The 27408-nt window shown below is 38.9% G+C and overlaps 1 protein-coding gene and 1 pseudogene across 1 annotated transcript in view; both read left to right on the top strand.

Moving 5' to 3' along the window:
* CCDC197 (coiled-coil domain containing 197) overlaps nucleotides 1-20277 on the top strand; it is a 40851-nt gene extending 20574 nt beyond the window's left edge. The window contains exons 5-8 of the mRNA XM_072622481.1: nucleotides 6598-6770; nucleotides 10068-10178; nucleotides 14916-15032; nucleotides 19863-20277. Of these exons, the coding sequence (XP_072478582.1) occupies nucleotides 6598-6770; nucleotides 10068-10178; nucleotides 14916-15032; nucleotides 19863-20189 (728 nt within the window). The 3' untranslated portion in view covers nucleotides 20190-20277. The remainder of the gene's footprint in view (nucleotides 1-6597; nucleotides 6771-10067; nucleotides 10179-14915; nucleotides 15033-19862) is intronic.
* Nucleotides 2373-2993, top strand: LOC140513126 (ubiquitin-conjugating enzyme E2 A pseudogene; annotated as a pseudogene).
* Nucleotides 20278-27408: the final 7131 nt, after the last annotated feature.

The raw sequence follows: 27408 nt of genomic DNA, 5'->3' as shown, positions 1-27408 counted from the left end.
ACCTGGAGTAAGGAAGACCTGAGTTCATATTCAGCTTTAGATACTTACTAATTGTGTGAACCTGTGCAAATCACTTGACCTGTGCCTGCCTCCATTTCCTCAATAATAAAATGGGAATAATAATAGCACCTACTTCTAAGGGTTGTTATGAGGTTCAAATGCGATAACCTCTGTAAAGGGCTTAGCACAGTATCTGGAACATAGTAAGCCTTTAATAAATGCTTCCTTCCTTCATTTAGTATTTAACAACTAGACCTCAACCCATCTTTATAGATTTACTGCATATTACTACCCCGTCCACTGGAATCCAGGCAAACTGGACTTGGTGCTATTACTCATATATCTCCATCATCTACCTCCACACCTTGGCATTAGCCATCCAGCATCCCTGGAATGTCCTTCCTCCTTACCACCATCTCTCAGAATTCTTAGTTTACTACAAGGTTCAACTCAAGTATCACCCACAAGAGGCTTTTACTGATCTTCCCAGCTATTTGTCCTCCCCTCAAAAATCACCTTGTACCGTGTGTGTGTGTCTGTATGTGTGTAATGTAGGTTTATTGTTGCTGTTGTCGTTGCATCATTTTCAGTTGTGTTCAATTCTTGGTGACCCCATTTAGGGTCTTCTTGGCAAAGACACTGAGCTGGTTTGCCATTTCCTTCTCCAGCTCATTTTACAAATGAGAAAACTGAGGCAAACAGGGTTAAGTAATTTGCCCAGGGTCACATAGCTAGTAAGTATCTAAGGCCAGATTTGAATTCAGGTCTTCCTAACTCCTGACCAGATGCTCTAGCCACTGCACCACTATATTACCTACAGGTGGGACAAGTCAAGAGATGCTAACAAGAAAAAAGTGGCACAGATGACTAGTTCCATAACTTACAAGTTTAGTAGAAAGAAAATAAGCTAATAATCAGTAACCAGACAGATTGGACTCAAAAGATGTCAGAAAGAATGGGCAAAGGAAGCTGATTTGTGAGGCAAACATTTGGAGGGTTGGACTGAACTGAAAGCATCCTTTCAAGCCACACCAGGGCCCCCAATTTATTCTTAGCTCGCCACAACCATGGCTACTGCTGGAAACAGCTAAGGACAGGAATTCAGATTTCCATAGTACTTAAAGGTTACAAAGCAGTCATCAGGACAGGCTTGGGAGTTAGGTAGTTCAAATATTATTTCCACTTCCAGATGAGGAACTGAGGTTCCAAAAAGTGAAATGACTTCCTCAGCCTCATGTAGCTGGTGTTGGAGCCAAAATCTGAACTCATTTCTCAAGCCTAGCCTCTTTCTGCCTCTCTGCCTGCTTCAGGGACTTTAACAATTCTGTTTCATAAAGTTTTATTGAGCTGCATAACAATAAAAAGTACTGGACAAAAGGAAGGAAGGAAGAAGGGAAGGGTGAGAAAGGGAGAAGGAAGGGTAGAAGGAAGGAGGAAGGAAAGAAGAAAGGAAGGAAGGAAAAGAGAGAGGAAGAAATATAATCAGCACTATCAACATGCAATAGGCTGATTTACTGACCAGAGAAGCTTTTGAATTGTACCTATATGTACATAGAAAAAAGACGAAGAAATATTTAAAGTTATTGACCAGCTCCCACTTAAATAATGCTTTACAGTTTACAATTCACCTTCCTCACAACACTCTTTGGAAACAGGTAGTATGTGTTATCATCCACATTTTACAGATGGGGAAACTGTGCCTGGGGGAGAGGAAACAGTATGTCCAAGATAACAGTAAGTGGCAAAGCTGGGAGAAGAGCCAGTGTCTTCTGACTGCAAGTTTAGTGTTCTTTCCAATACATCACTCTCCCTCTTGGGATTGCTGCTAAAATCAAGAGAGATAATGTATGTAAAAGTTTTCTGTAATCATGAAGCATTTAAATGTCAGCTACTGTTACTGTGCTAGTGATAGGGACCTTAAAAGTGAAGTTAATAAAAAGTTGCATGGAATCTCTGCCACCTAGTGGTACTGACATGCAACTGTGAGATTCACAGTCTTCCCTAAATGGGAATCTTTTCGTGAAAGAGGCAGAAAAAAACCTCTAGGAATGAAAATGGTAAAAGCCCATCAGCTGAGTAGAAGGAGTACGAGCAGGCTGTGACTCCCTCCAGTCCTTCTCCTCACCCTTCCCTTCTTTCTCCTCCTCCTCCTCCCAGCCTCCCTCTCCCCCTCTTTTTTCCTCCCTCTCCTCCTCTTTTTCCTTCCTCTCCTCCTCCTCCCCTTGCACTGCCCCTCTTCTCCTCCCCCTCCTTCCCCTCTTCTTTTCCCCTTCCCATCCTTGATCTCCCCTCCTTCCTCTTCCTCCTGTCTGTGTGTCACTCCTGAGCCCACAACAATCCACATCCTGTCCACCCTGACCCAGCAGTGCCTCATGCAGGACTTCAAGAGGCTCCAAAAGACCCCCCACCTCCACCAGGGTCAACAAAGCCCCATGGGAAAATAACATTATGGTGTGCCACAGGGTCATTTTCAAGTCGAAGGGGATCCCATTTGAAGACATTACATTTAAACTAACAATGGAATTCAAAGAAGAATATCCAAACAAACCATCTACAATAAGATCTGTTTCTAAAACATTTCACCCAAATATCTATGCAGGTGATAGTATATGCATAGATATGCTTCAAAACCGTTAGGGTCCAACCTATGATATCTCTTCCATTTCTACATTCATACAGTCTTTCTTGGATGAGCCTAACCCCAAGAGTCCAGCAAACAGCCAGGCTGCTCAACACCAGAGGAACTGGCAAGAACATGAAAAGCGAGTTTCTGCAATAGGACAGATCTGGCAAGATTGCTGACCCAGAACTATACAAACCAACAGTCCGGACCTAAGGAAAAAATTGTCTTCCCCTACATTCTTTTCCCATTAGCATCATTACATTGATTTTGGTGAAAACAGAACAGCTGTGATTCTGTTGCCACATTTCCTTTCCGAAACCTTCTTTCCTCTGTCCCCTACAGGTATCAGAAAACACCTATTACAAAGTCAAATCTGTCACACTTGTTTGTCCTTTATTTTTGAAGAGAACCATGGCATCCAGAAGGTGATGTCATGACTTGCAAGTGCATTGGATTCAAGTGAGGAGGACTATGCAATGTCACTAGCCTCACCTTCTCCTTCAGAACCATCTGGGTCCGGTGGCAAGATATAAATCAGGGCCATTGTAGATGGCCCCCTATATTGTACTTAGGTTATTTGTGAAAGAATTACCAATACAGAATTCTTTTTCATCTCCAATTTTAGGGTAGCATTAATATATTAAGTGTACTATCCACTAAGCTTTGAAAATTATAATGGTTATACATAAGCATACTTACTTATGCATAGCTTGATAACAAGTTTCTATGTACATTTCAAACAAACTGGACTGATTAAAGAGATGATTTAGTCCTACCTGGTCTTGAGAGCATATGAATTTGATGCTCTTAGTACTTATAGGATTTTTCCACTTAGAGTGGAAAACTTGATTCCACATAGAGTAATCCATGTATAAAGTTAATCTGGGCTATTCTTGGGAGATGATACATTAATGGCAGAAAGGAAAAATATAATTAAATAGGAGCATTGCTTAAAAAAGAAAAGCAAACCACAGCCACCCACAATTTCCAGGTATCAATTACAGCTATCACTGTGGTCCAGTAACAAGATATGACATTGAAGGGAAGCTCTGTTGATTTTGAGGTAGGAAGGTAGATCTAAACCTTCCACTCTGGTTTTTACATTGGTGAAAATGAGAGATCCATCACTGGATTTTGAGGAGCAAAACTGTCCCTATCATTTTCTCCATCTTTCTTCATAGTTTAAATTACCCAGACAGAGTACTTCTTGGCAAAAAACACATCTTGCTTCTTCACATTTCCCTAATCCTCAGCTATATACTATCCGTAAGGATGTTCTTTTGGGTTCAAAATCCATACACCCTTCAATCTAAGGTTGTTTGGACTTTTTGAAAAGTGATACTTTTATCATGACATTGTGGTACACAGATGTTTATGTCCACAATTATCTTTTGCAGCTCAGTCTGTTCAGGTAATTTTGTACAAGTAGCCCATGAGGGAAAAAAAGTACATTTTCCCCCCAGAAACTGCAAATAAAAGGTAACATTAATTTTTTTTTAAAAGCCCATCAGTATCCAGATAATCTCTAGGAATGTCTCTAGGGTCGGTGTCCAAGATGAATATTTCTTTCCTATAAAACTAGGAATATTTAATTTGAAACAAAAATAAAACTCCATAATATTCTGACCAAGAGGTTAGAAGCATGGTGCTTATAATCTCAAAAAAGGAGTGCCAGAAAGGTTTCACTTCCACTCTAACTTTTTCCAACATAATGGTAGAATTGTAAAAGGAAAGTTGGAATTTTTTATCTGTTTGTTTTTCCCATCCATATCTCTGACCAATACATTGCTGCCATCCCAGGAGATTAGAGGGAAGAACTTGTGAAACCATAGAACATAGAATGTCATAGCTAGGACAATAAAAATAATAACCTCAACAATTCACAGAGACTCCCTAGAGAGCACCTAGTTTAATCCCCTTACTATAGAAATGACAAAGCTGAGACCCAGGAAAGTTAAGCAACTTGCCCAAGATCATAAAACCAACCAGCTGCAGAACTAGAACAAGAACCCAGGTCTCATGATTCCTAGACCAATAGTTATCATAACCATAGCTCATATGTTTATAGTGCCTGCCATGTTCCAGGTAAGGGCAGCCAGGTGGTACAGTGGATGGAGTACTGAGCTTGGAATCAAGCTCGTTGTCCTGAGCCTCAGACACTTACTAGCTGTGTGACCCAGGGCAAATGACTTAACCCTGTTTGCCTCAGTTTCCTCATTGGTAAAATGAACCAGAGAAGGAAATGGCAAGTCACTCTAGTATCTTTGCCAAGAAAACCCCAAATAGAGTTACAAAGAGTCAGACACGACTGAAAAAAGACTGAACAACGATGTGCCAGGAACTGTGCTAAGGGCTTTACAAATCAATAACATTTCACCTGATCCTCAAAACAACCCTGGGAAGTAGGTGCTATCCCCATTTCACAGATGAGGAAACTGAAACAAACAGAAGGTGACTGAATGATTTCTCCAAGGTCACGCATCTAGTGAGTGTCTGAGGCTAGATTTGAACTTCAGCCTTCCAGATTCCAGTCCCAACACTCTATAAGAAAAGAAGACAATATGATCCTCCCCACCACAACCCCAAGATTTTTATAACATAAAAAAGGGAAATAATAATAATAGCTAATAATGGCTAATATTTACATAGCTCTTACTATGTGGCAGACACTGTGCTAAGAACTTTGAAATTATCGTATCATTTGATCCTCATGACAATACCCTGGGAGGTATGTACTATTATCATCCACATTTTACAGATGGGGAAACTGAGACAGGAAGATGTGAAGTGACTCCCCCAGGGTCACATAGCTATTAAGTGTCTGAGGATGGATTTGAACTCAGTTCTTCTAGACTCTGGGCCCAACATTCTATAAGAAGACAACATGATTCTCTCCCCACCCACCCCAAGGCTTTTATAATATAAAAGGGAAGGCAAAATAAGCTTAAAAACTATTATAGTACAAGGCATAATGGAATAAGTGTCTTAACATAGTTCGAAAGAGGTTTGTTATTCCAAGGTGCAGTACAAGGTGGGGCAGATCACCATAAGACACAATGCAACCCACAAGATGGAGTCAGCAGAAAGAAAGGAAATCAAGCAACCTTTATTGAGGGCAAATATTCATAATAAGAAGGGGCAGTCAGGGATGATGGAAACAGGTCAGGTCTGCTCAGATCTGGTGGAAAGAGGCACCAAAATCAGTAGAGTCTGATGGGTTTTTATAGTATTCTTATATGGGTCAAGTAGGACTAGACAGTTAGGGACTTGAGTGGGAAACCTGGAAGTGGTATGCAGATCAAGGTTAGGTTGTTATCATCATTGTTCAGTCATTTCAGTTGTGTCTGACTCTTTGTGACCCCATTTGGGGTTTTCTTGGCAAAGATACTGGAGTGGCTTATAATTTCCTTCTCTAGCCCATTTTACAGATGAGGAAACTGAGGTCAACAGGATTGAGTGACTTGCTCAGGGTCACACAGCTAGTATGTGTCTGAAGCTGGATTTGACCTCATGAAGATGAGTCTTCCTGATTCTAGACCTGGCACTCTATCCACTGCACCACATAGCTGCCCATAGTTTAGAAAACTGGCACTGTCATGAGGGAAGAGGGGAAAGGGAAATGCTTGGAGAACTGGGGGCTAGTTGATACTCAAGGCAACTTAAATGACTTGCCCAATAGGAAATATCCAAACTAGAATTTGAGCTCTGGACTTCTGACTTCTTCCCCAATGTTCTTTCCACTCTTAAGAAATCAGAATTGGGGTAACAGTCAAGGGTCTTGAAAGATGGGTTGGATTTACAAAGGCAGAGAAGGGAAGGAAGGAACCTGGGAATTTAAGGCAATAGGAACAGACTGGCAAAATGACAGTCTTTTCAAGTCAAGTCTTTTTCGTGAAACTAGAATGGAGCTTACATTTCTCTCACCATGAAAATGATTTCTTTGATAGAACCTCTGATTCTCTGTCTCAATGCAGACTTTAGAAGCTGGAATTTGAATTCTTCCATAAAGAAAATCATGGACCACTATGAGATGCTCTCCAAAATCAACAAGAACTTAATAAAGCAAGTGTCCAGCCTCTCAGATGCCCACAAGAAAGCCCAGAAAAACCTTGAAGCTCTGCAGCTGGAATATACCAACAGTACACTTGTAATGTCATCCTGATATAACAGGCAGGGCCCCCTGGGCATATTATTTCCAATGAGTTGGGGTACTTAGAAGGTAGCCCAATACCTGCCCTCCCTGACCTTCTCCCCATTGAGCAGATGAGAGATATCAAGTCCAATGTGCTTTGAATTCCCAGTCTGAAAGATTTCTTAGACCTAGAGCTAGAAAGTACCTTCAGAGAGCATTATAGATAAGACGCTGAGGCCCGGGAAGCTTGGATTCTATTATGATAATCTCCATCCTGTGGGATCATGGAATTTAGAACTAGAGAGTGTCTTTGAAAAAAGGGAACTAGAGGAATAAGGCTAAAAGGAACTTTATAACATAAAATATGAGTTATAATAGGGTCATGAGGTATGCTGGAGCTAGCTCAAACCAGCTGGAGAGTTGATTGTTAAATCTTCATTGTGAGCATTTACACTAAGAAATGGGCAAATGCTACAAATCAGAGTTTGATTTATTGTTTTGTTGATTGCCTAGACTTAAGAAAGTGATGGAGAAAATATTAAAAATTCAGATTAAAAAGAAAAAGTATTTCATGTGGCCAGTTGTTAAACATTTTTCAGCACACTCCTGGAAAGAGTACTTTAAAAGTATTTAACTTAACCTCCTCATTTTATAAATAAGGAAACAAAAATCTGCAAAGGTTATGTTAATTGATGGTAGGGAAGTAGGCTCAAAACCTAAAGTAGGAGGAGTGGTGGTGGTAGTAGTAGTAGTAGTGGTAGTAGTAGTAGTAGTAGTAGCAGTAGAAATAGTGCTAGTAGAAATAGTAGAAGTTGTAGTAGTAGTAGTAGTAGTAGCAGCAATGGTTCTCATTAATATAGCCCTTTAATTTAAAGTTTGCAAAGTACTTTGTATATATTATATCTTATATCGGAAGCGATTTCATTGGTACAGAGAATTCAAAGAGAGGAAACTCCTTCTATCAATGCAGAGTGGCAGATTGTTCTTAAATTTATAATCCTAAAGAGGTTTCATGGGTATACTCATAGATTATATGACTGGACCAAGGTCACAAAGCTAGTATGTGTCAGAGTGTATTCAAATAGGATATTTCTGGCTCCAAGGCCAGGTCTTTATCCTCTCCTCTCATGTAAGGGTGACAATAATAATTATACTAATAGCATTTATTCAGTGCTTTGCGGTTTGCAAAGTTCTTTACATATGTTATCTCATCTGGTCCTCAAAACAACCCTGTGAGGTAAGTGCTATTATTATTCTCATTTTACAGATGAGGAAATTGAGACTGATAAAGGTTAAGTGATTTGCCCATCAGCACAAAGCTAGTAAGCTATGCAAGTAGTAAGCTTAACAATTCATTAAATCTCAGAGCAACCTTAGAAAGCATCGAAGTCAGTCCTCTCATTATATAGATGAGATAATCAAAGCCAAGAAGACAAAGTGATTTACCCAAAGTCATTAAGAGAATTAGCAGCAAGGATAGAACTTGAGCCCCAGCATTCTAACTCCAAAAGAAGATGGCAGAGGAAGAAATGGATAGTGTCATGGAAGCGACGAACATGAGCTTAGACAGATTTTGAGACAGAGTGGAGGGTAGAAGGACTTGGTGTGCCATGGGGTCACAAAGAGTCAGACATAACTGAATGACAAAAAAAAAATTCCAACTCCAAGTCTAGGGCTATTTCTACAATTTCACACATCATTTTTATTCCAGCAAAGAGCATTTCCGTCATGGAAGAAGGTGGGGAGAGGGGGGAGATAATTTAACACTGGAGAGAATTCTCCCATATTCTGTAAGTCCATTTATGTGGCTACCTTCCACGCATAGGGCCAAGCCCGTGGAGTAATCATTTACCTTGGGCAGATAACTGAACAGGATATTTCTATTTGTCATGCCTGGGCCTAGATATGAAGCCCTAGAAAGATTGAGGGAACTCGCCCAATGTAGTGCCAACTAAGGGTTTAATTCTTTTTTTAAAAAATTTATTTAATTAAATAGAATAAAGTAATACCGTTCAAAAAAAATCTATGTGTTTTATGTGCACCCAATACATATGTGGCTGTATTAAAGATTTTGAAAGACACCCTGTCCCAGGCCTTTCTAATCTAGAGGCCATGGGAGGGGGCTCATTCTGTGATTTTTTAGGGTTAGGGAATTCCCAGTGAGAAAATTTCTTCTAGCAAATACAAATCAGTATCAACTCTGCAATTTATGGTTTTAGAATGCTGCCTGGAACACCAAGAGGTTAAATGACTTACTTGGTATCAAAAGCCAGTATGTCTCAGAAACAGGATTGATTTGAACTGAGACCTTCCTAATTCCAAACTGGTTTTCTGCCCACTAGACCATGCTACTAATAGGACAGCTAAATCAGGCATAGGTAGATGATAGATAGATAGATAGATAGATAGATAGATAGATAGATAGATAGATAGATAGATAGATAGACAGACAGACAGATAGATAGATAGATAGATAGATAGATAGATAGATAGATAGATAACATTAATATGTGGATAAGTGAATGAATGGATAAATTACTGAATTAGTTAATTAATGGGTAGATAGATAAATGGATCCATTAATAAATAAACTGAATAAATGAATGAATGGATTAATAGATGAATTAATTAAGATAAATATGGAAAAATGGAAAGATGATAGATAACAAATAAATATATGGATAGATAAATAAATGAATGAATGAACAAATAGATGAATTACTGAATTAAGAGGCAGATAAATGGATGAATGAATAAATAGCTGAATAAATGAATTAATAGATAAATAGGAATAAATAGATAGATGATAGATAGGTAGTAACTTTAGAGGGAGATAAGCAAAGGGTTAGGGAAGTATAGAGATCATATGGTGGGCAGATTTTGTTCTGTGGTCCCAGAGGGCAAAATTAGACCCAATAGGAGGAAATTGTGGAGAGGCAGATCTGAACCCAACATAAGCAAAATCTTCTGCTTTACAATTAGGATTTGTCTCATGGGCCTAACTAAATATCTTCAGGGAAAGGGCAGACCATGACTTGCAGTGGATACGTAGAGGGAATTCTTATTCAAATACAGGTTGGTCTAAATGATCTCTGAGGTCCCTTCCAGCCCTGCAGCTGTCTGATTCTGTGGTATCGGACTGGAGAGAATCAGAAAAGTCTTCATGGACATAAAAGTAATTGAGTTAGACCTTGATATAAAGCAGAAATGAGAAAGATTCCTAGAAAAGGAAACCAAAGATATTTTTTTGGTAGATGCTCAGCATCTTGTGTAACTTTCAGATGTGAACCCATTCTCATTTGCATATCCTAGGCCCTGAATACTGAACTCTCAACATTGCAAAAGAAATTGGATGAGGTCAAGGAAAAAAACAAGGAGATGAAAATGAATGTGGAAATGAAGAAAGGTAGCACAAAAAGTGAAGTAAGTCTATGGGGTCTGTGGGTTATCCATAAAATACACTGCATTTCTAAAACACTTTTCTCGGAACAACCCTATGTGAGGCACATAGTGCAAATTTTATTCCCATCTTATGGAAGAAATTGCAACTCAAAGAAACAGCACAACTTGTGTACAGTCACACAGCTAGGAGTCATAGGACTCTAATGTTGGTCTCTTGTGTTGAACCCTGGAATATTTTCCACAGCATTCTCCCTCGGTATAGTCCTCTAAAATCCTAATCAAACTGTTATTGCAAGTTAAATAATAATAATCCTTACATTTGTCTAGGGCTTTTCACAGCAATTCCATATTCATTTTCATATTTTTATCCTCATAATAATTTTGTGAGGAAGGTAGAGCAAGGATCTATTGTTCCCACTTTACCAATAAATAAACTGAGTTCAAGAAACACTAAGTGATTTGCTCAAAAATCACACAGAGTGGAAGCAGGAGAGCTAGTTCCTTAGCCAAAAGTAGTTCTTTTTAAAAATTTTTAAAGGTATTTTATATTACATAGGGCAACTAGGTGGTATAGTAAATACCGCACAGAGCCTGGAGTCAGGAAGACTACTCTTCCTGAGCTCAAATCTAACCTCAGACACTTCCAAGTTATGTGACTGTTTGCCTCAGTTTCCTCATTTGTAAAAATGAGCTAGAGAAGGAAATGACAAGTCAGTTCAATATCTTTGCCAAGAAGACCCCAAATGGGGGTCACAAAGAGTCAGACAGGACTGAAATAACTGAACAACAATTTTTTATTAATATGAATTTGACAAACACAGACATTTCCTTATACAAAGAACAGAAGAGGATTGTATATTACTCCAACAAACTCTTCAGCACTTGGGGTTTTCTGTTTTGTTTTGTTTTTCTAAGTATATATCAAGTTTGTTCCAATTTTGCCTTACATGTCAGGGTCCCCTTCTGAATGACCTGCTTTCTTCTGTGTTATTTTTTTTACTGTTTCCTTGATGCTCCTTTCTTTTATCAATACTCCTCCACTCCTGCCCAGGAATCCAAACTAAAAGCCTTCCTTTAAACAAAGGTAGTAAAGCAGAGCAAACACATGCACTGACTATGTTTACAATGTGTATCTCATTCTTGCTCCCATATTGATCATTAGTCCTTCTGGAGTCATGATTGGTCATCCAGAAGACAATAGTCTTTCATGACAGTGTTATAGTCATTGATAAACAGTTCCCTTGATTCTGCTCATTTCACTCACTCTACAAGTCTGCCTGGATCTATCCAAACCTGTTCTTTTCATTATTTCCAGTGTAAAAACATTTCATTATACTCCTATACCATTATTTGTTCAGCCATTCCCAATTTGATGGGCACTCATATTGTTTCCAGTTTCTTTTTTTCTTGAACAAAAAAATATTAAATATTTTCTCTCTTTATTTGATCTTTATGATATAAGTCCAGTGGTGTTATCACTGTGTCAAAAAACATGCAGAGTTCAATATTTTTTGAGTATTTTGCCAAACTGCTTTTCAGAATGACACAGCCTCACTGACAGTCTTATTAGCATGTTTATCCTTCCACAGATTCTCTAACAATTGTCATTTTCTCTTTTTGTCAACATTGCCAATCTGATGGGTCTGAGGTGGAACCTCTGAGCTATTATAACTTATTATTAGGGATTTGGAGCATCTTTATATCAATTTTAATAACTTCTTTTGAGAACTAACTATTCATATCCTTTGGCCAATTACGTGTTGGTGAATGACTTTGTAATTAGATCTTTGAATTGATTCCTATATATTTTGTGTATTAAACTCAAATCACATAAATTTGCCATAAAATTTTTTTCTGATTCCAACCACATTGATTTTATTTGTACAAAACTTTTTAAGTTTATGTGATCAAAACTGCTCATTTTAAGCCCCTGTGATCATCTGTTCACCGCTGCCACACTGGCTACACAATCACTTTCAGACATAGCTTTACTGAAAATTGCTTTGTTAAACATGTAGTCTCTGCCATATTGGCACTCCCACCCTGACCCCAGGTTGTTATGGGTCATCTTTTGATTTCCAGCTCTGGCTTCATTTAAAGTTATTGACTATCTCTTACTCATAAAAAGAATGTGATGTGCCTTTCCTTCAAAGCCAAGCACTTTTTTATAACTCCTTTCAAAAAAGACACCCTTCCCACAACTGCAAGACCAGATACAACCCTAAGGAAAAATCTTTCTTGCCTTTTTTTTTCCTTTATGAAAGCACCTGCCTATTTCTAGGCTCTTGGCTAAAAGGCATTTCACCTCCAGTGGGGGTTTCTTCATCCCAGGTACCGAGTTCATCTGGACAGAAAGCAGGGTCTTCATGCTAGCTAACACCCTCTGGCTTAATCTTTTCTTTGGACTCAACTTACTGGCCAGAGACTTGAATGTCTGTTAGAGACTTCACTTGCCTTCGTAGTGACCACCCTGTTGTCTCCTGTTTTAAATCTCTGAAGCCAAGATTATCATAATCCATACAAGGGCTCTTCATTTTTTATTTCTTCAAATACAGCTCTGAAAAGACAGACTTTTAAAAGACCATTGTGTTTTAAATGAAGCTACTTGACTCCACCTAAAAATGAAAGTCACTCTGACTTTCATTGAATGGTCAAAAATAGCCCCAACTCAAGTCTCTGCGACTCATTGTTTAGATTTTCAAGGCTTAAGTGAGTGGAAATAACAATTGCTTTCTGTTCAGTCCAGAAACTCCAAGGGTCCTCCTCTCCCAGGTTGATATTGTTATGATATCCGCACCATCCCAGGAAACTGAATTACTTCCATTTGAATTGTCTTAGGAAGATTCTGAGGATCACCTGACAGGATATTCAGTTCTGACTACCAGACACTGAAGGCCTCACTCGAGCTGAACTGCCAAGCATTCAAACTATGCTTCAGAGAGTGCAATTCTGATGGGCTGGCCACGTTGTTCGAATGCAAAATGTACGCTTGCCAAAAAGACTATTTTATGGAGAACTCACTTGGGGCAGGCGATCACAGGTGGTCAAAAGAAGTAATACAAGGCCCTCTCAAGGTCTCTCTCATGACCTTTGGATTTGATTGTGCAACATGGGAGACACTGGCACAGGACCACTCAGCATGGTGTGCTCACACCAGAAAGGGTGCTGGGCTCTATGAGCAAAGCAGAATTGAGACAGCACAAAGTAAATGTAGGATGCGCAAGTTTGGAGTAACTACCCCAAATATTCATATGGACTATCTGTGCCCAACCTGTGGTAGAGCATTCTGATCAGCCACAGTCGGACACACTGACACTTCGCTTTATCATGGCGATGTCATTTTGGTCCTCTTCAAGAACAAAGGACAACAACCAATCTTTATGATAGTAAATTAAAGCATCTTTTGTCTCAATTTTTACCTAACCTTTAGTCACAGAATGGGCAGAGCCTCAGACAAATTGAGACCTGGGAAAAACCTTAATTTAGAAAGGTCACCCACTGCATACCAGGTCATCACCAGTCATCTTGATCTTTGCCTTGCCATTAAGCTTCAGTGAGGGGAGGAGAGATTGAGGCCCATTGATGAGGTAGAAAAGAGTGGAGCAAGCAGGATGTGAGACAGGAGATAAGACCAAGATGTGACCAGCCAGAAAAGTGATCAAAGGTGACCTTTGCCCCTTTTCCAAAAGATTTCTCCTGCCTAGTGGTTGAGTGGGGAAATGATGCAGATACGAATAGTACCCTAAAGGTTAAAAATAACATTAAGGGTTGTTTTTCCAGTACTTTGTAAAGCCCCTAGTTTATTCTATAAACTTAGGTATCCTAAAGTCTATTTTTCCCCCTTTATCTTGAACCTGTCTCAAAAGAATTGCTTTTCTGTCCCTTATCCTGTGTTTTCCCTGCCCCTTAATTTTTAACCTGTGTCCTCCTGCTCTGTCCTTAAATCCTTAAACCATAAAGAATTCCCTTTGTCTCCCTCATTCTATGTCATCCTATCCCGTCTTTAATCTGTAACCTCCATAAAAACCTCTAAAACTACATCATTCTGAGACCTCTATATAAGCATAACTCCCCCAAATCTCGGAGTCTCACTTAGCTTTCTTGCTGGGAGACCATGCTGCTTTTGTGTCAATAAAGTTCCCCTTGGTTAGGAGAAAATCAGCTAAGTGAATTTTTCCACACCTGAACCAGCTCTCCTAACTCTCAACCTCATCACCCACTTATCTTCAATTAATGCATAAGTCAAGACATCACCTCCATGCTGTCATTGGTCCTCTTCTAGAAGGAAGGATGAGTAACAACTACAACATCAGCCTTACATAATAATTACTTAGTAGCTTTGGGGCTTGGGAAGTCCCATTTTCCACCTCTAAACCTCTTCTATTTTGCCATATAAGTGATCAAGGAAAAGATGTACACCCAAAAACCCACAGGTGCCAAAGAAAACAAAAATCACGTTTTTCCCACCATTTTCTGTAAACACTTGATGCTTTATCTTCCCACTTTCATAAAGAGGCAAGAGCAGTGAAAAGAATCCTGGCTCTGACACAAAACTGTTTGACTCTGGACAAACCATTTCACCACCCCACCTCAGTTTCCTCTTCTGCAAAATGAGGATAACAATATTGGTGCTATCTAATCCATGGAGTTAACTGTGATAATAAGAGTTTTATAATCTGTAAAGTAATATAGAAAGGTGACTCTGCTATGGTCCTTTGAACTTACAGTCTAGGTATTACATCTTTTTTCTCCCCACAGGACCAAGATCTAGGGAGAATTGTGACAGTCATCACCAACCTGGCGAATCGGTGCCAAATTCAACACTATGGCCCTGTAAAGTGTATGGACTTAGGCTGCAAACTAGAAATGATTCAGGTGAGTGAGAGTCAATCTGCCTTTGAGCAAAGCAGCAGAGTAGAAAAATTGGATTCTGGATTCAGAGGGTCTGGATTTAAAATCCAGCTCTGACTGTCTAGCTGGATAACCAATGACCAGCCACGTGTCTCTGGGCCTCAGTTTCCTCATTTGTAAAATTCTCTGGGCCTCAGTTTTCTCATTTGTAAAATTCTCTGAGTCTCAGTTTCCTCATTTATAAAATTAGGATTAGAAAGCTCATGTTGCTATCTCATCTGTTTGTTTTGAGTAAAGCACAAGACTGATAAATCTGAAAGTTATGTATAAAGGGGAGCTTTGCAACTGTCTTCAGATGGAGACAACTCTGCAAATTCCCAAGGTATACCAGAAGTTACTTCCCCACCATCCATCAGTCAGTCCCATGGTAGAGCCTCTTGGTGCCTCACATCCAATATGCTCCTCGGGCACAGAAATTCACGTCTTATTTATTATCTTTGTATTTCCCTTAATCATGTCAACAGTGCCTTAGACATATAATAGTTACCTCAAAAGGATGCAAAGTGGTACCTTGGAAAGGGCACAAGCTCTAGCAAACCCTGCCTCTGTATAAGGCAAAATGAGGAGTGTTAGACTAGATGACCTCTAAGGTCCCTTCTGGCTCTAGAGTTAGGATGTTCTGATTGACAACCACCCATGCTTCTCACAGTTTCTGAGGGAAGAATCTGTGGAATCATGGAACATAGACTGTCATAGCAAGAATGGCTTTAAGGAACCACAGGTCCTTCCTCACAGGTGAACTCTGAGCACCAAACGATGTAATACATAGAAAATACTTTGTAATCACAAGACATTACCTAGATGGGGCTGTGGTATTTTATCTCTCCTCTCTTCCCTCTGGTTGATTCAGTCTTGGCAAAAGGCTCTGAGGACCCTTTTTTCCCACCCCACCTTTACCTCTCCTTGTCATTCAACTCCATTTCAAGTCAATTAATATTATTATAGTATAGACCAGGGGTCTGCAACTCGAGGCCTCGAGGGCACATGTGCCTTTCTAGGTCCTTGGGTATGGCTATTTGACTGAATCCAAGTTTTACAGAACAAATCTTTTTATTATGGGGATTTGTTCTGTGAAGTTTGAATTCAGACAAAGGGCTGTACTTGAGGACCTAGATGGCTACATGTGGCCCAGAGGACACAGGTTCCTCATCCCTGGTATAAATATTTTGTTTAATCCTCTGAGAGATAGAAAGATAAGCAAGACTTGGTCCCTACCTCCAAGAACCAAATAATCTAGAAAGGAAGCTAAGACATGGATATAAATAAGTATATTATAAAATGAGATAAGAGATATGCATGCAAGAGGTATAAATGAGGTACTATTGAGAGCTGAGAGGCAGAAGAGATTGCTTTGGTTTGGAGTGAATCATAGGATGATCTAGCAGAGAATAAATCTAGCCCAATTGCTTCATTTTACAGATGAGTAAACTGAGGGCTCAGAGAGGTTAAATGACTTGCTCGAGGTCATAAAGTTATTAATTATGATGATGATAACTAATGTTTATCATAGTACCCAGAATATAGAAGGTGGTAGAAGGTGTAAATATGTGTTGATTTACAATGCACTTACACCTTAAAGCTCTTAATCAACTGCTAAAAAAGAGTCATTATATCCCCCTGCCAAACATTAAATATAAAAGAATATAAAAAATGGGTTAATAATATCATTGGACCATTTTCTATCTGAACCCCATCAAAAAAGGATGAGAAGAAATTGTGTCAATAATAACAACTTACATTGTGCAAAAACCATCACTTCCTCTGATGTCTGTAAACATGTTTTGAGGGAGGCAAATAAAGTCTTGAAACTCCATTTTGTGGATGAAGAAATTGAAACTTTGTGTTTCTGTTGTCATTCAGTCGTGTCTGACTCTTTGTGACCCCATTTAAGGTTTTCTTGGCAAAGATATTGAAGTGGTTCGCCATTTCCTTCTCCAGCTCATTTTACAGATGAGGAAACTGAGACAAACAGGGTAAATGACTTGTCCAGGGTCACACAGCCAGTAAGTGTCTGAGGCCAGATTTGAACTCAGGTCTTCTTGACTTCAGGCCATGTGCTCTATCCACTGTGCCACCTAACCCAGGGCAGAGATAAGAAACGAAATGTAAGAGCAGGGACCTCAACTCTCATCTTAATTTAAGAGGAAACATTTGAGCTGAACCTTGAAAGAGAAATGGAATAGAAAAGGGATTTTTTTAAAATGGTTTGAAGTGTATTCATGTATGTATACATGCATGGATGCATGTTTGTGTTTGTGAGTGTGTGTGTGTGTTTCCACAGCAGAGTATGCAAGTCCCAGACTAACCACATTGTATGCTATCTCAGGTTCTTCTCCCACCAAAAAATAGTGCCCAGAACTTATTTAGACAAGTTTTCAGCATAATTAGGAAAGAATTATTGCAAAAATACAACATACAATTTACATAGAGGAAAGCAACTTGGCCTTGATGAACCTAAAGGGTTTGGGAACGTCTTCCTTCCAGTAACTGCATTTGGCTGCCCTCCCATCAGGGAGGATATTCAGTGACCCCCCATCCAGTCATTTGTTTAACAAATCCTTGCTAAGTGCCTATAAGGTCCTGTGCTGAGACAGGAATACTGATTAATAGTAATACTCATTCATCTTTCAATAGCATTTTAAAGTTTGCCAAGCACTTTCCGATCAATAACCTGGCAAGAAAGGCAGTATATCATTATCCTTATTTTTACAGATGAGGAAATGGAGGGTCAGAGAGCTGAAGAAAATTAAGAATGCACAGCTTAGAAAAATATCACAATTAGAATTCATACCACTGCTCTTTCCAGCACAGCACACTGCCAACTCATAGAATAAAACAGAATCTCTGCTCTCAAGGAGATCATAGCATAGTAGGGAAAGATGAGATAAAGACCATGATAAATCCAAGTGAGATAGGAACTGAACCTATGAAGTGACTCATAAAGAGAATTCCTATGTGAGGAAACTCTGTCTACCAATGTAGATCAGAACCTTCTCTACAACCTATAGGTGGAAAGCAGCCTAGAACTCTGAGAAGTGACTTGCTCAGGGTTACCCAACCAGTATGGTTCAAGGGCAGAACATGAAATCAAGTCTTGTCGGCTTGAAGTCAATTCTTTAGTATATGCCACACTAATAAATCAGAACGTAATGAGTGGATGGCTGGACAGCATATGAAGTTAGTCTGACCCTAAGCCAGTTAGAAATATATTGGCTATACAAGTTTGCATTCAGTTGATCAAGACAGCTCAGCCCCAGGGTTGGAGTTCTAAAAATCAGCAGATTCACTTTCCCAGGAATTGAGGTCATAGATTCTGGAGGCCCTGTCCACCAGTGCCAATCCAGGTAGAAAGAAGCAGGATTTATTGGATATAATATAAAGAATTTGGTTTTGGAATTGGAGTAATCAAGTTTGAATCTTGCTACTACTCACGTGACCTTACTTCATTAGAATCCCTAATTTCCTTCAAGGTTCATCTCAAAGTACTATCATCTATGGGAAACATTTCCCAATTATTACCTAAGAAATTATTATTATTCCCTTCTCAAATTAGCATGTAAACTTATCTGTATTTGGTTGCATTAAGTACTCCCCACCCTACATATATACTTTCAATAATCCCTTCTCCTACCCCTTGTAAGCAGGGATTGTCTTTTTTTTCAAATTTATTTATTTATTTTCAATAATCACTTTAATAAATTTTAAATTTTCTTCCCTATCCTCCTGCCTCCCTCCCCAAGATGGCATGCAATCCTATATGGACTCTACATATACATTCTTATTATATACATTTTCACATTAGACAAGTTACACAGAAAAATTAAAATGAATGAGAGAAAACATGAGTAAAACAAAACCAAACATAACAAAAGAGAAAATAAATAATCTGCTTCATTCTGTGTTCCGACTCCACAGTTCTCTCTCTGGATGTGGATGGCATTTTGCATCATGAGTCCTTTGGGAATATTTTAGGTCCTTGCATTGCTGTGGAGGACTAAGTCTATCAAAAACAGTCCTTGCACGCTGAGGGTATATTACTGTGTAAAATGTCCTCCTGGTTGTGCTCACTTCACTCAGCATATATAAGTTTTTCCAAGTTTTTATGAACTCTGCCTATTCATCCTCTCTTATAGCACGATAGTATTCCATTACATTCATATACAACAACTTGTTCAGTCATTCCCCAACTGATGGGCATTCCCTTGATTTCCATTTCTTGGCCACCACAAAAAGAGCTGCTATAAATATTTTTGTACATGTGAGTCCTTTCAGGGACTGTTTTATTATCTCTTTGAATACCCAATAATTGCATAATGAATTGAACTGAATTAAATTCCAAATCAAGGCATTAAAATGAAATATAGAAGACATAGGTTCTACTCCTAGTCTTAGCAATGAGAACCTTTAAGTTTGTGATCTTGGGTAAAATCATTTCACCTTTCTGAGCCTCAGTTCCTCACCTGTAAAGCATCAGATCTGGACTAGGTTTTTCTTTAAGGCCCCTTACAAGTCTAATATCTTACATCCTATGTTCCAACTTTTTAAAGCCACTCTCAACACTAACATGCCATGTTGACATGGCATATCTATATTCTAAGGTCCCTGCCATCCCTAACGTTCTGTGTGCTAAAATCTCTTCCAGATCTAAAGTTTTCTATTTTATTATCTAGTTATTTTTTTAGTTCTAAGGTAAAGGAGGAACAGTGAGCACAGGCTGGAGTCACTAGGGAAGGTTTCACAGGGGAAATCATACATGGGTGAGATCCTATGAAAGATTTTTTTTTCCACTCCCAGGAATTTATATTGGATAAAAGGAAGACCAAAAAATTAGCTGAATCTCGAATGTTCTGGAATGGGAAACCCATAGAAAGTTACCCGCAGAAGATTCAAGGACCAGGCAAAAGGAAGTTAACAGACAGAATATCATCTCGAGCTTCTCCTGGAGTCCTTTTAAGCAAAATAACTGTTCCTCAGACGGAACTTGCCATTAAGTTGCCCATATCACAAGCTCACTGCCTCAAGCCTCTGAACCTTCCCAAGAGCCAGGAGGTCCAACAACCCTGTTTCTCCTTTCCACAGAATTTAAGATGCAGAGTATCTCCATATGCTTCTAAAGCCTGACACAAGTCAACATGTTGGGATGCCTAAAGAAAGACTCAAAAGCTAAAAATATTCAGCTTTCCCAGATAATAATAAATTGGGGAATCGATCTTGGGTAAAAACATCTTTCTGCTCCAGTGAAAGGAATCAGAAAAAGCAGTATAGAAGCAGTATGGGATAGGAATGGAAAGGATTGGGAGGCCTACATTCTAATCCAACCTATTTCCCCTAACTGGCAAGTCATTTCATCTCAAATGAAGGAGTTAGACCTTATGGCTCCTTCTAGGTTCCTTCTAGTACCTTGCCCATGGTTACACCTATGTTTCAGACTCAGACTTGAACCCAAGACTTATTGGCTTAAAGCTAACTTTTTACCCATTATACCACCTTCCTCCATATCTCCTAATGCATCCAGAAAGGCCTAATACTTGCCTTTAAGATTGACTCTCTATCACTACGCCATACTAAAATATAAATTACAATACAATTTTTGTCATATATTACATAATATGTGTTATATCTGACATATTATAATGTAGAATACAACCATAAATTAGAATGTAGGTCCTTCCTGTCAAGAATCTCCTCCCTTAGAAAATTGCCTTTGGGGATGAATAAGTTTATAAAATAATTTAGAAGAGTATTTTATGACTAGTCTATGAGTATTCTATGAATAAATTAGATAGCCTACCTGAACCAGAGTGGTACGTGCCAAGGTGAAGGATTTTGATCAGATGCCTTGTGAATATGGTACAAGAGGACCTGGTCCTTCCTAGAGAAAGCCAGCCTCTTGCTAACGAGACCCCAGTAACAGAGCTGCTGAGGAACTCCCTGTCATGCATATGGAGAGCTGTCTTGGAGGTTTTTTGACAGATGTGTGGCTGATTGGGAATGTCAGGCTGAGTCACAGGACCTTCTTTTTTCTACCCTTAGAAAGGGATAATAATCCAAGTTGTCTCATTCGCAGGGGTCTGGTAGTGGAAAAGGGGGAAGAGGGCCCAGAGAGAGGGCTCACCTTCAATTCAGAGAGTGGGGCACCAAATTAACTCCTCCATCCCATTCTGATGGTCTCTAGAACGTTAATCTGTCTCTTTCCACCTTTTGTGTTACATATGTAATATTATATCTAAGATGCCCCTCAGGGGAAGTATTAAAAAACACTGAGGAGCAGAAAATGAAAATACCTGCGTTCTTGTCCAGGCTCTGTCATTAAGTAGCTGTGTGACCTTGGGCAAGTCATTACTTCTCTAGGCCTCAGTTTCTTTCCCTATAAAATGAGAGGACTGGATAAATTATCTCTAAGGAGATCATCCTACTGATATCCCACAGGTATTCTAGATTCTATGTTCTAAGGTTTTCTTCAAGTTCTTCCATTGGATTTTTGCAGGATTCTACACCTCTCCTTATTGTTTCTTGGGTGTTTTCCCAAATATCTTTAGGAAATTAGGGAAGCAATGCTTCTACCATTCTTCACACTTCTTTTTGCTAACTCCAATGGGTTTAATAGCCAGACTAGGGGTTAACCAAGAGAGATGTACCTGGTTAACTAAATGAAATTAGTGAAATTCAAAAGTCCTTCCTTAGGCTGCTTCTCCAACCTAGTCATACTGTTCCTAATTAGGCACCAGAACTTTAAAACACACTGGATTTTGAGCCAAAGGACCTGGGCTCAAATCTCAGCCTACTCACTTACTTCACCTATGAGTGTGGCCAGTCATTTAACTTATCAAAGTCTTGTTCTTCAAATCCAAAGACTTAAAGAGTGAGACTTATAGTTTAAAATCTCCAATCCTCCATCACGGCAATGACTGTCCCTAGTAAAAAAAAGTTGGGATATATCTGGAAATGAACTCTTTTTATCTGGTGAGTCAACCAGGCCAAGCACTGTGCCAGCAAAAACCATGCAGAGGAGGCAGACAAAAGTAAGATACAATTGCAGAGGGATGTCCAGTCTAATGAGGGAAAAGAGAATTTTCTAACACTAACGATAAAAGGCAATGGGAAGAAAAGAGAGGTAGGAATTGAGTGTGGCAGGAATGTAGAGGGAGAGACCACATCTATCTGGCTGAGAGGATTGGGGAGACAATATGTGAGCTAAATGGTGAAGGTGGTTTAGAATTTCAACAAATAAAAGTAAGAATAAAAAGGCATAGCGATGAATAGACCAGTTTGACTGATGAGTGGGGAACATGTAGGGAAACAGCAGGAAATGAAATTGAAATGGTAAAAAGAGCCATATTGTAGAGGGCCTTGAATGCCAAGCTGAGGAATCTGTACTGTATTACATTATTCCATTGTCATGGAACCTGAAATGTACAAATAAATGAATGAACACCACTTGTTAAACATTTGTGTGACACAGTGTAGCAAGCCCTAAGGATGCAAATAGAAAATCCATCGCTATATCCTAGTCTCTTTCCCCTCTCCCCTTTGTCTTTCTCCTTTTCCCCTTTTTTCTCTTCTTTTCCTCTTCTTAACCTTTCCTGTAAATGGCCATAATATGAAAATATTTTAAAAGTATTATATTTGTGAATAAATGCTTTTCATTTTAAAATCAGATGTGTTTTGTCTTCTAGATATTTCACCGTCCTTCTATTTAAAAAAGACTATACCCTAAAATAAGTTACTCAACTAAGATCATACCATATTGCCCCAATAGAATGTAAGGTAAATGAGATCAAAGACTCTTTCACTTTTTGTTTCTAATCTTTGTATCAACAATGGCTAATTCAGTAATTTGCAAGTAGAAATTTAACGTTGGTTGAATTGAGTCATATATATACATATGTGTAAATACACATATATAGATAGATACATACAACCATATATATGTGTGTATATATATACATATATGTGTGTATATATGTATATATAAATGTGTGTTTTATCATATATATGTATATATATATATATATATATATATATATATATATATATATATATATATATATATATATATATATATATACACACATACTTGCATGCCAATACTGTTCTTGGAGTTTTCTTGGTAAAGATACTGACATGGTTTGTCATATCTTGCTCCAGTGGATTAGGGCAAACAGGGGTTAAGTGACTTGCCCAGAGTCACGCAGATAGTTAGTGTCTGAGGTTATATTTGACTTCAGGTCTTCCTGATTCAAGGCCCAGTACTCTATCCATTGAGCCATCTAACTGTCTCCATGTATATGTATATGTATACACATACATAAAAATGTGTGTATACATATATATACACACATATACATATGACACACATTATATACATGTCTAAACCTGGATCATTTCCATATAGAGGGAGCATGATATAAAGAACATATAATGATACATATAAATGATACAAAGAATGAAATAAAGAGTGCCAGATTCAGAAGACCCGGGTCCAAATCTTACCTCTGATACTTACTAACTGTGTGAACACAAGACAAACACTTTAGTTTCTCTGGGTCTTAGGGAGCTCTAAGATGGGTTGTAATGGTAGGTAGAACAAGTTCCTACACTGATAAAATCACAAGGCACTTGACACTTCAACGAAGTTATCAATAGAACAAATTTTCTGAACTTTTCATCTTCAAAAATTCTTTCACATATTTTTGAATGCAAATTAATTTATTAAACATTTATCATGGAGCTACAATGTGCATGAGAGGCAGTGTGGCACCGTGGATAAAGAGCCGGAATAACCTAGGTTCAATCCTGCCTCTGACATACACTGGTTGTATGAGCCTAGACAAGTTACTAAAATCCTCAGTGGTATTCTATAAGAATAAAGGCACTAGAGGCACAAAATTTCTCATCTGAGATTTTCCTATACAATGAAATCACAGCCAGGAAAGATACAAAGACAAATAAGACAATCCCTCTCCTCAAGGAACCTGGATTCTAGTATCCACAATTACAATAACACACTGGAATATGATAAATGCATAACAGATGTATAAATAAAGATAACCAACTATTCTTCCAGGTCCATGAAAGCAAAGAAAAGATCAATCCCAATTGTAGGGTTCAGGCTGAGCCTGAGTAACCAGAAAATGGGGAAAAGGAAAAGGGGTGTCCCTGAGGGTGAAAATCAACTCTGACTGGTTAATAATTAATGAGGGGTATACATATTAATGAGGAGGTGGGCAAAAAGTCTTCAGCTTCTGCTAAGGACTTGATGAGGCAGCTATCTGGACAAAGGAATCTGTTTCTACTCAGACCGCTTAAATTGTTGAACCATCTGCTAGAATTCACTTAGATTAGATTCTCTTTACCCTTTAATCAGAAATAAACTCTCCCAGTTGGGTAGGGTCCTGCCCAAGATGAAGAAGAACATCTCATTGTCAGCCCAGGCCTTCACAAACATTGGGCTTGGAATGAAGCAGTAAAAAGACAAGAAAAATCCTACTAATGACTAAGCTACTAATAATTGGTTATTAATAATCCCAAAGAGGATTTTTGGGTCCCATATATGAAACTGGTTATTAGTATTACAAGAAAATAATCACTTTCTCAAGAAAAATTGGGGATTTTGAGAAAGAACAAATGAAAAACAATATTAGTGATACCCTGACACTAGGTGTCACTGGATAAAAGAGTAGAAGTTCTTCTAATAGCTACAGAGCACAGCAATAGATTGGAGAATGTGCCTGTCTGTAGGAAGAGATTTATTCAACGTGGACTATGAACAAGGCTGGGGAGTACATAGGTTGATTAGAATCAATGAGAGAGCCAATAAAAAAAGAGTTTCAAGCCATAACTAGCAATTCTGGCACAAGAGTAAGTACTCCAAAACATGCCCTGGGCATTAGTATGAAAGGAATCCTCAAATCTACTTTTACAGAATGTTTTAGTTGAGGATAGGGAGACCTAGTGGGGAAACTTCAGACTGTAGAGTTTATGAGTGCTTAGAAAAGGGAATATTATATAAAGAACATGTGTCCCAGGGCCTATCTGTGGAAGAGCCCACACTTAGGGAGCACATGTGACCAGGGTACACATGTGAAGGAAAAACTGACCTCTGACAGTGTCAAGGATTCTGAGATCTTCAGGTGATGCTATCATGCTTCTCCTATCACTCTCTCCGCTTCCCCCCACATACTCTGGCAGGGCTATAGCCTCTGCCAGATAGTGCTCCACTGATCTCATGGTCAATATAGGGAAATGCTCCTCTGGTTTTTGTGCTTCCTGCTGAGTAATGATCTAAGGAGAATATGGTTGTGATGGGGTGCTTGGGTGCTTGTTCTTGGACAATTCTAGGATCACATTTCTTCCTAGCTTCAAAATCTGTGACAGTTTTATCCCCAATCCAAGGACACTATGCCTAGCGATAATTCATGAGTGGGTCCCAGTAAGACAAACTACCCTTCCCCACAATTACTCATGAGTGGGCCCCAGTAAAACAACTATCTTTTCCCATCACAAGAACAAGCCGACCTCTGAAGAAATTCTCTTGTAAAAACAGAACTCATCTTGTACCCACAGAATTATCATGTATTGATTCCCAAATTTACCATATTCAATCCAGAAGTCAAGCTATAGACATCAGCTTTCAAAGCTATCTTGCTACGGACCTAACAGACCAAAAAGACAACCTGAGAAATCCCTTCCTCTGGTTCCAGTAGTGAATGGCCTCTGTAACCAAGGTTAACCAAGTTGTTGCCTAATTAGCATATCAACCAGATAATCCACTACTTTTCCTATATAAGCTTTAGCATCATTCCTGTTGTAACAAGTTCCTTAAGAAACTCTGCCCACCATATTGGCATTATAATAAACCTTTGCCACCTTGACTTGAAGAATCCTTGAGTCCATGGATTCATTCCCTCTTCTGTACTTCAATCCTTGAGAGATCCCTGAACTCCTTAAACCGGTCTTTTGGATGCTGGGAGTAAAGGGGAAGCCTTGATTAACTTCAGCTACAGTCCTCAGCTGGGAAATTACCTCCTTTCAATAAGAGGGGCCTAGTTGATTTTGCCAGTTCTTTTTAAAGTTCAAATTTCAGAAACTTAAGCTCATTTAGTGTTTGGAGGCAGGTCCTTCATATACCTAAATATCACACTAAGGAAAACCCCTTATAAAGCTGTTTACAATCTGTGAGAATCATGGTTTTACTCTCCATGAGTCCAAGGCTTTAGGATTGAAGTTCACCCGCTGGAGAATTTCTATCTTAAGGTCCCACTCTCTTAATTGGTGACTCCTAAGAGAAATGGTTATTAATAACCAATAATTTGGGGAGATTCAGATTTCTCCCTTTTCTCTATCCTCATTTTAAGACCTCAGTCTCTGAAGGTTGAGCTAACCTTCTCTATCCAACCCCACCCAAATGTACAAAGAATCTCTAATCAAAGGCAAATTCCATTCAAACTTGGGTGGAAATAGACCCTTTTGTCTAAATTACCCAAGGCTGGGGGTGGTCTGAGTATAGAGAAAGTCTCTCTGTCCAAGGGTGACATGATGTCACTTTCAGTCTCTCATTGGAATAAGCCTACTTTTCTTTGTACAGTTCACTCCTCATTAATTGTTAACCAATCAGAGTTGAATGCCATCCTTTTGAAACACTCCTCTTCAAAAAGAATATGGAAGCCCTGAGCCCACCCATGATTGTCTTTGATCTAAAAGCGACAGCCAAATGACCATCCTTATATTAAAATGTTGGCATTATTAATAAAATGATTAATTATGTCTCTCAAACCTTTTTAAATGTCACACTCCTTTGCTCAGAACATTATTTCAGGAGGATCCTCAGACATGCTTCTTCTCTTCTTTGGACTTAACAAACTCTCCAGAATTCTCTTCCTCCACAGGTGCCCTTCTCCCCTCACCCATCCCCATTTCCAGGTCTCTTGTAAGCATTGTCTTCTTCCATAAGACTATAAGACCCAGTTGGCTCCAGAAGAAAAAGTGAGGCTGATAACTTTGCACAATCTTCCCTCACTTTAATTTAGTTCACTTGTAAGTCATGGCATCATCTTCCTGACATCATGGTCCTCTTTGGGAATGAAGGACAAACAACAAACAACAAGATCCTTGATGATATAGACTATCTTATTGCTGACTTGGCTCAAAGTAATAAATACTTTATTCAGCCAGCCAATTTTCTAGCTTAAACAATTAGTTAAGAAGCCATTTGTTCTTTTTTTTTTTAACCTCCTTCCTGCTCAACCCCATCCCAACCCACGCCTCTGTTTGACTTAGATCAAATAGGTCTGTTTTTTAGCTTCCCTTGATTTCTGACTTCCCACCTTCTCCCCCTCAA

Source organism: Notamacropus eugenii, chromosome 7 (assembly GCF_028372415.1).
Source record: "Notamacropus eugenii isolate mMacEug1 chromosome 7, mMacEug1.pri_v2, whole genome shotgun sequence".
NCBI classification, from domain to species: domain Eukaryota; kingdom Metazoa; phylum Chordata; class Mammalia; order Diprotodontia; family Macropodidae; genus Notamacropus; species Notamacropus eugenii.
This window is presented reverse-complemented; position numbering and strand designations above follow the sequence as displayed.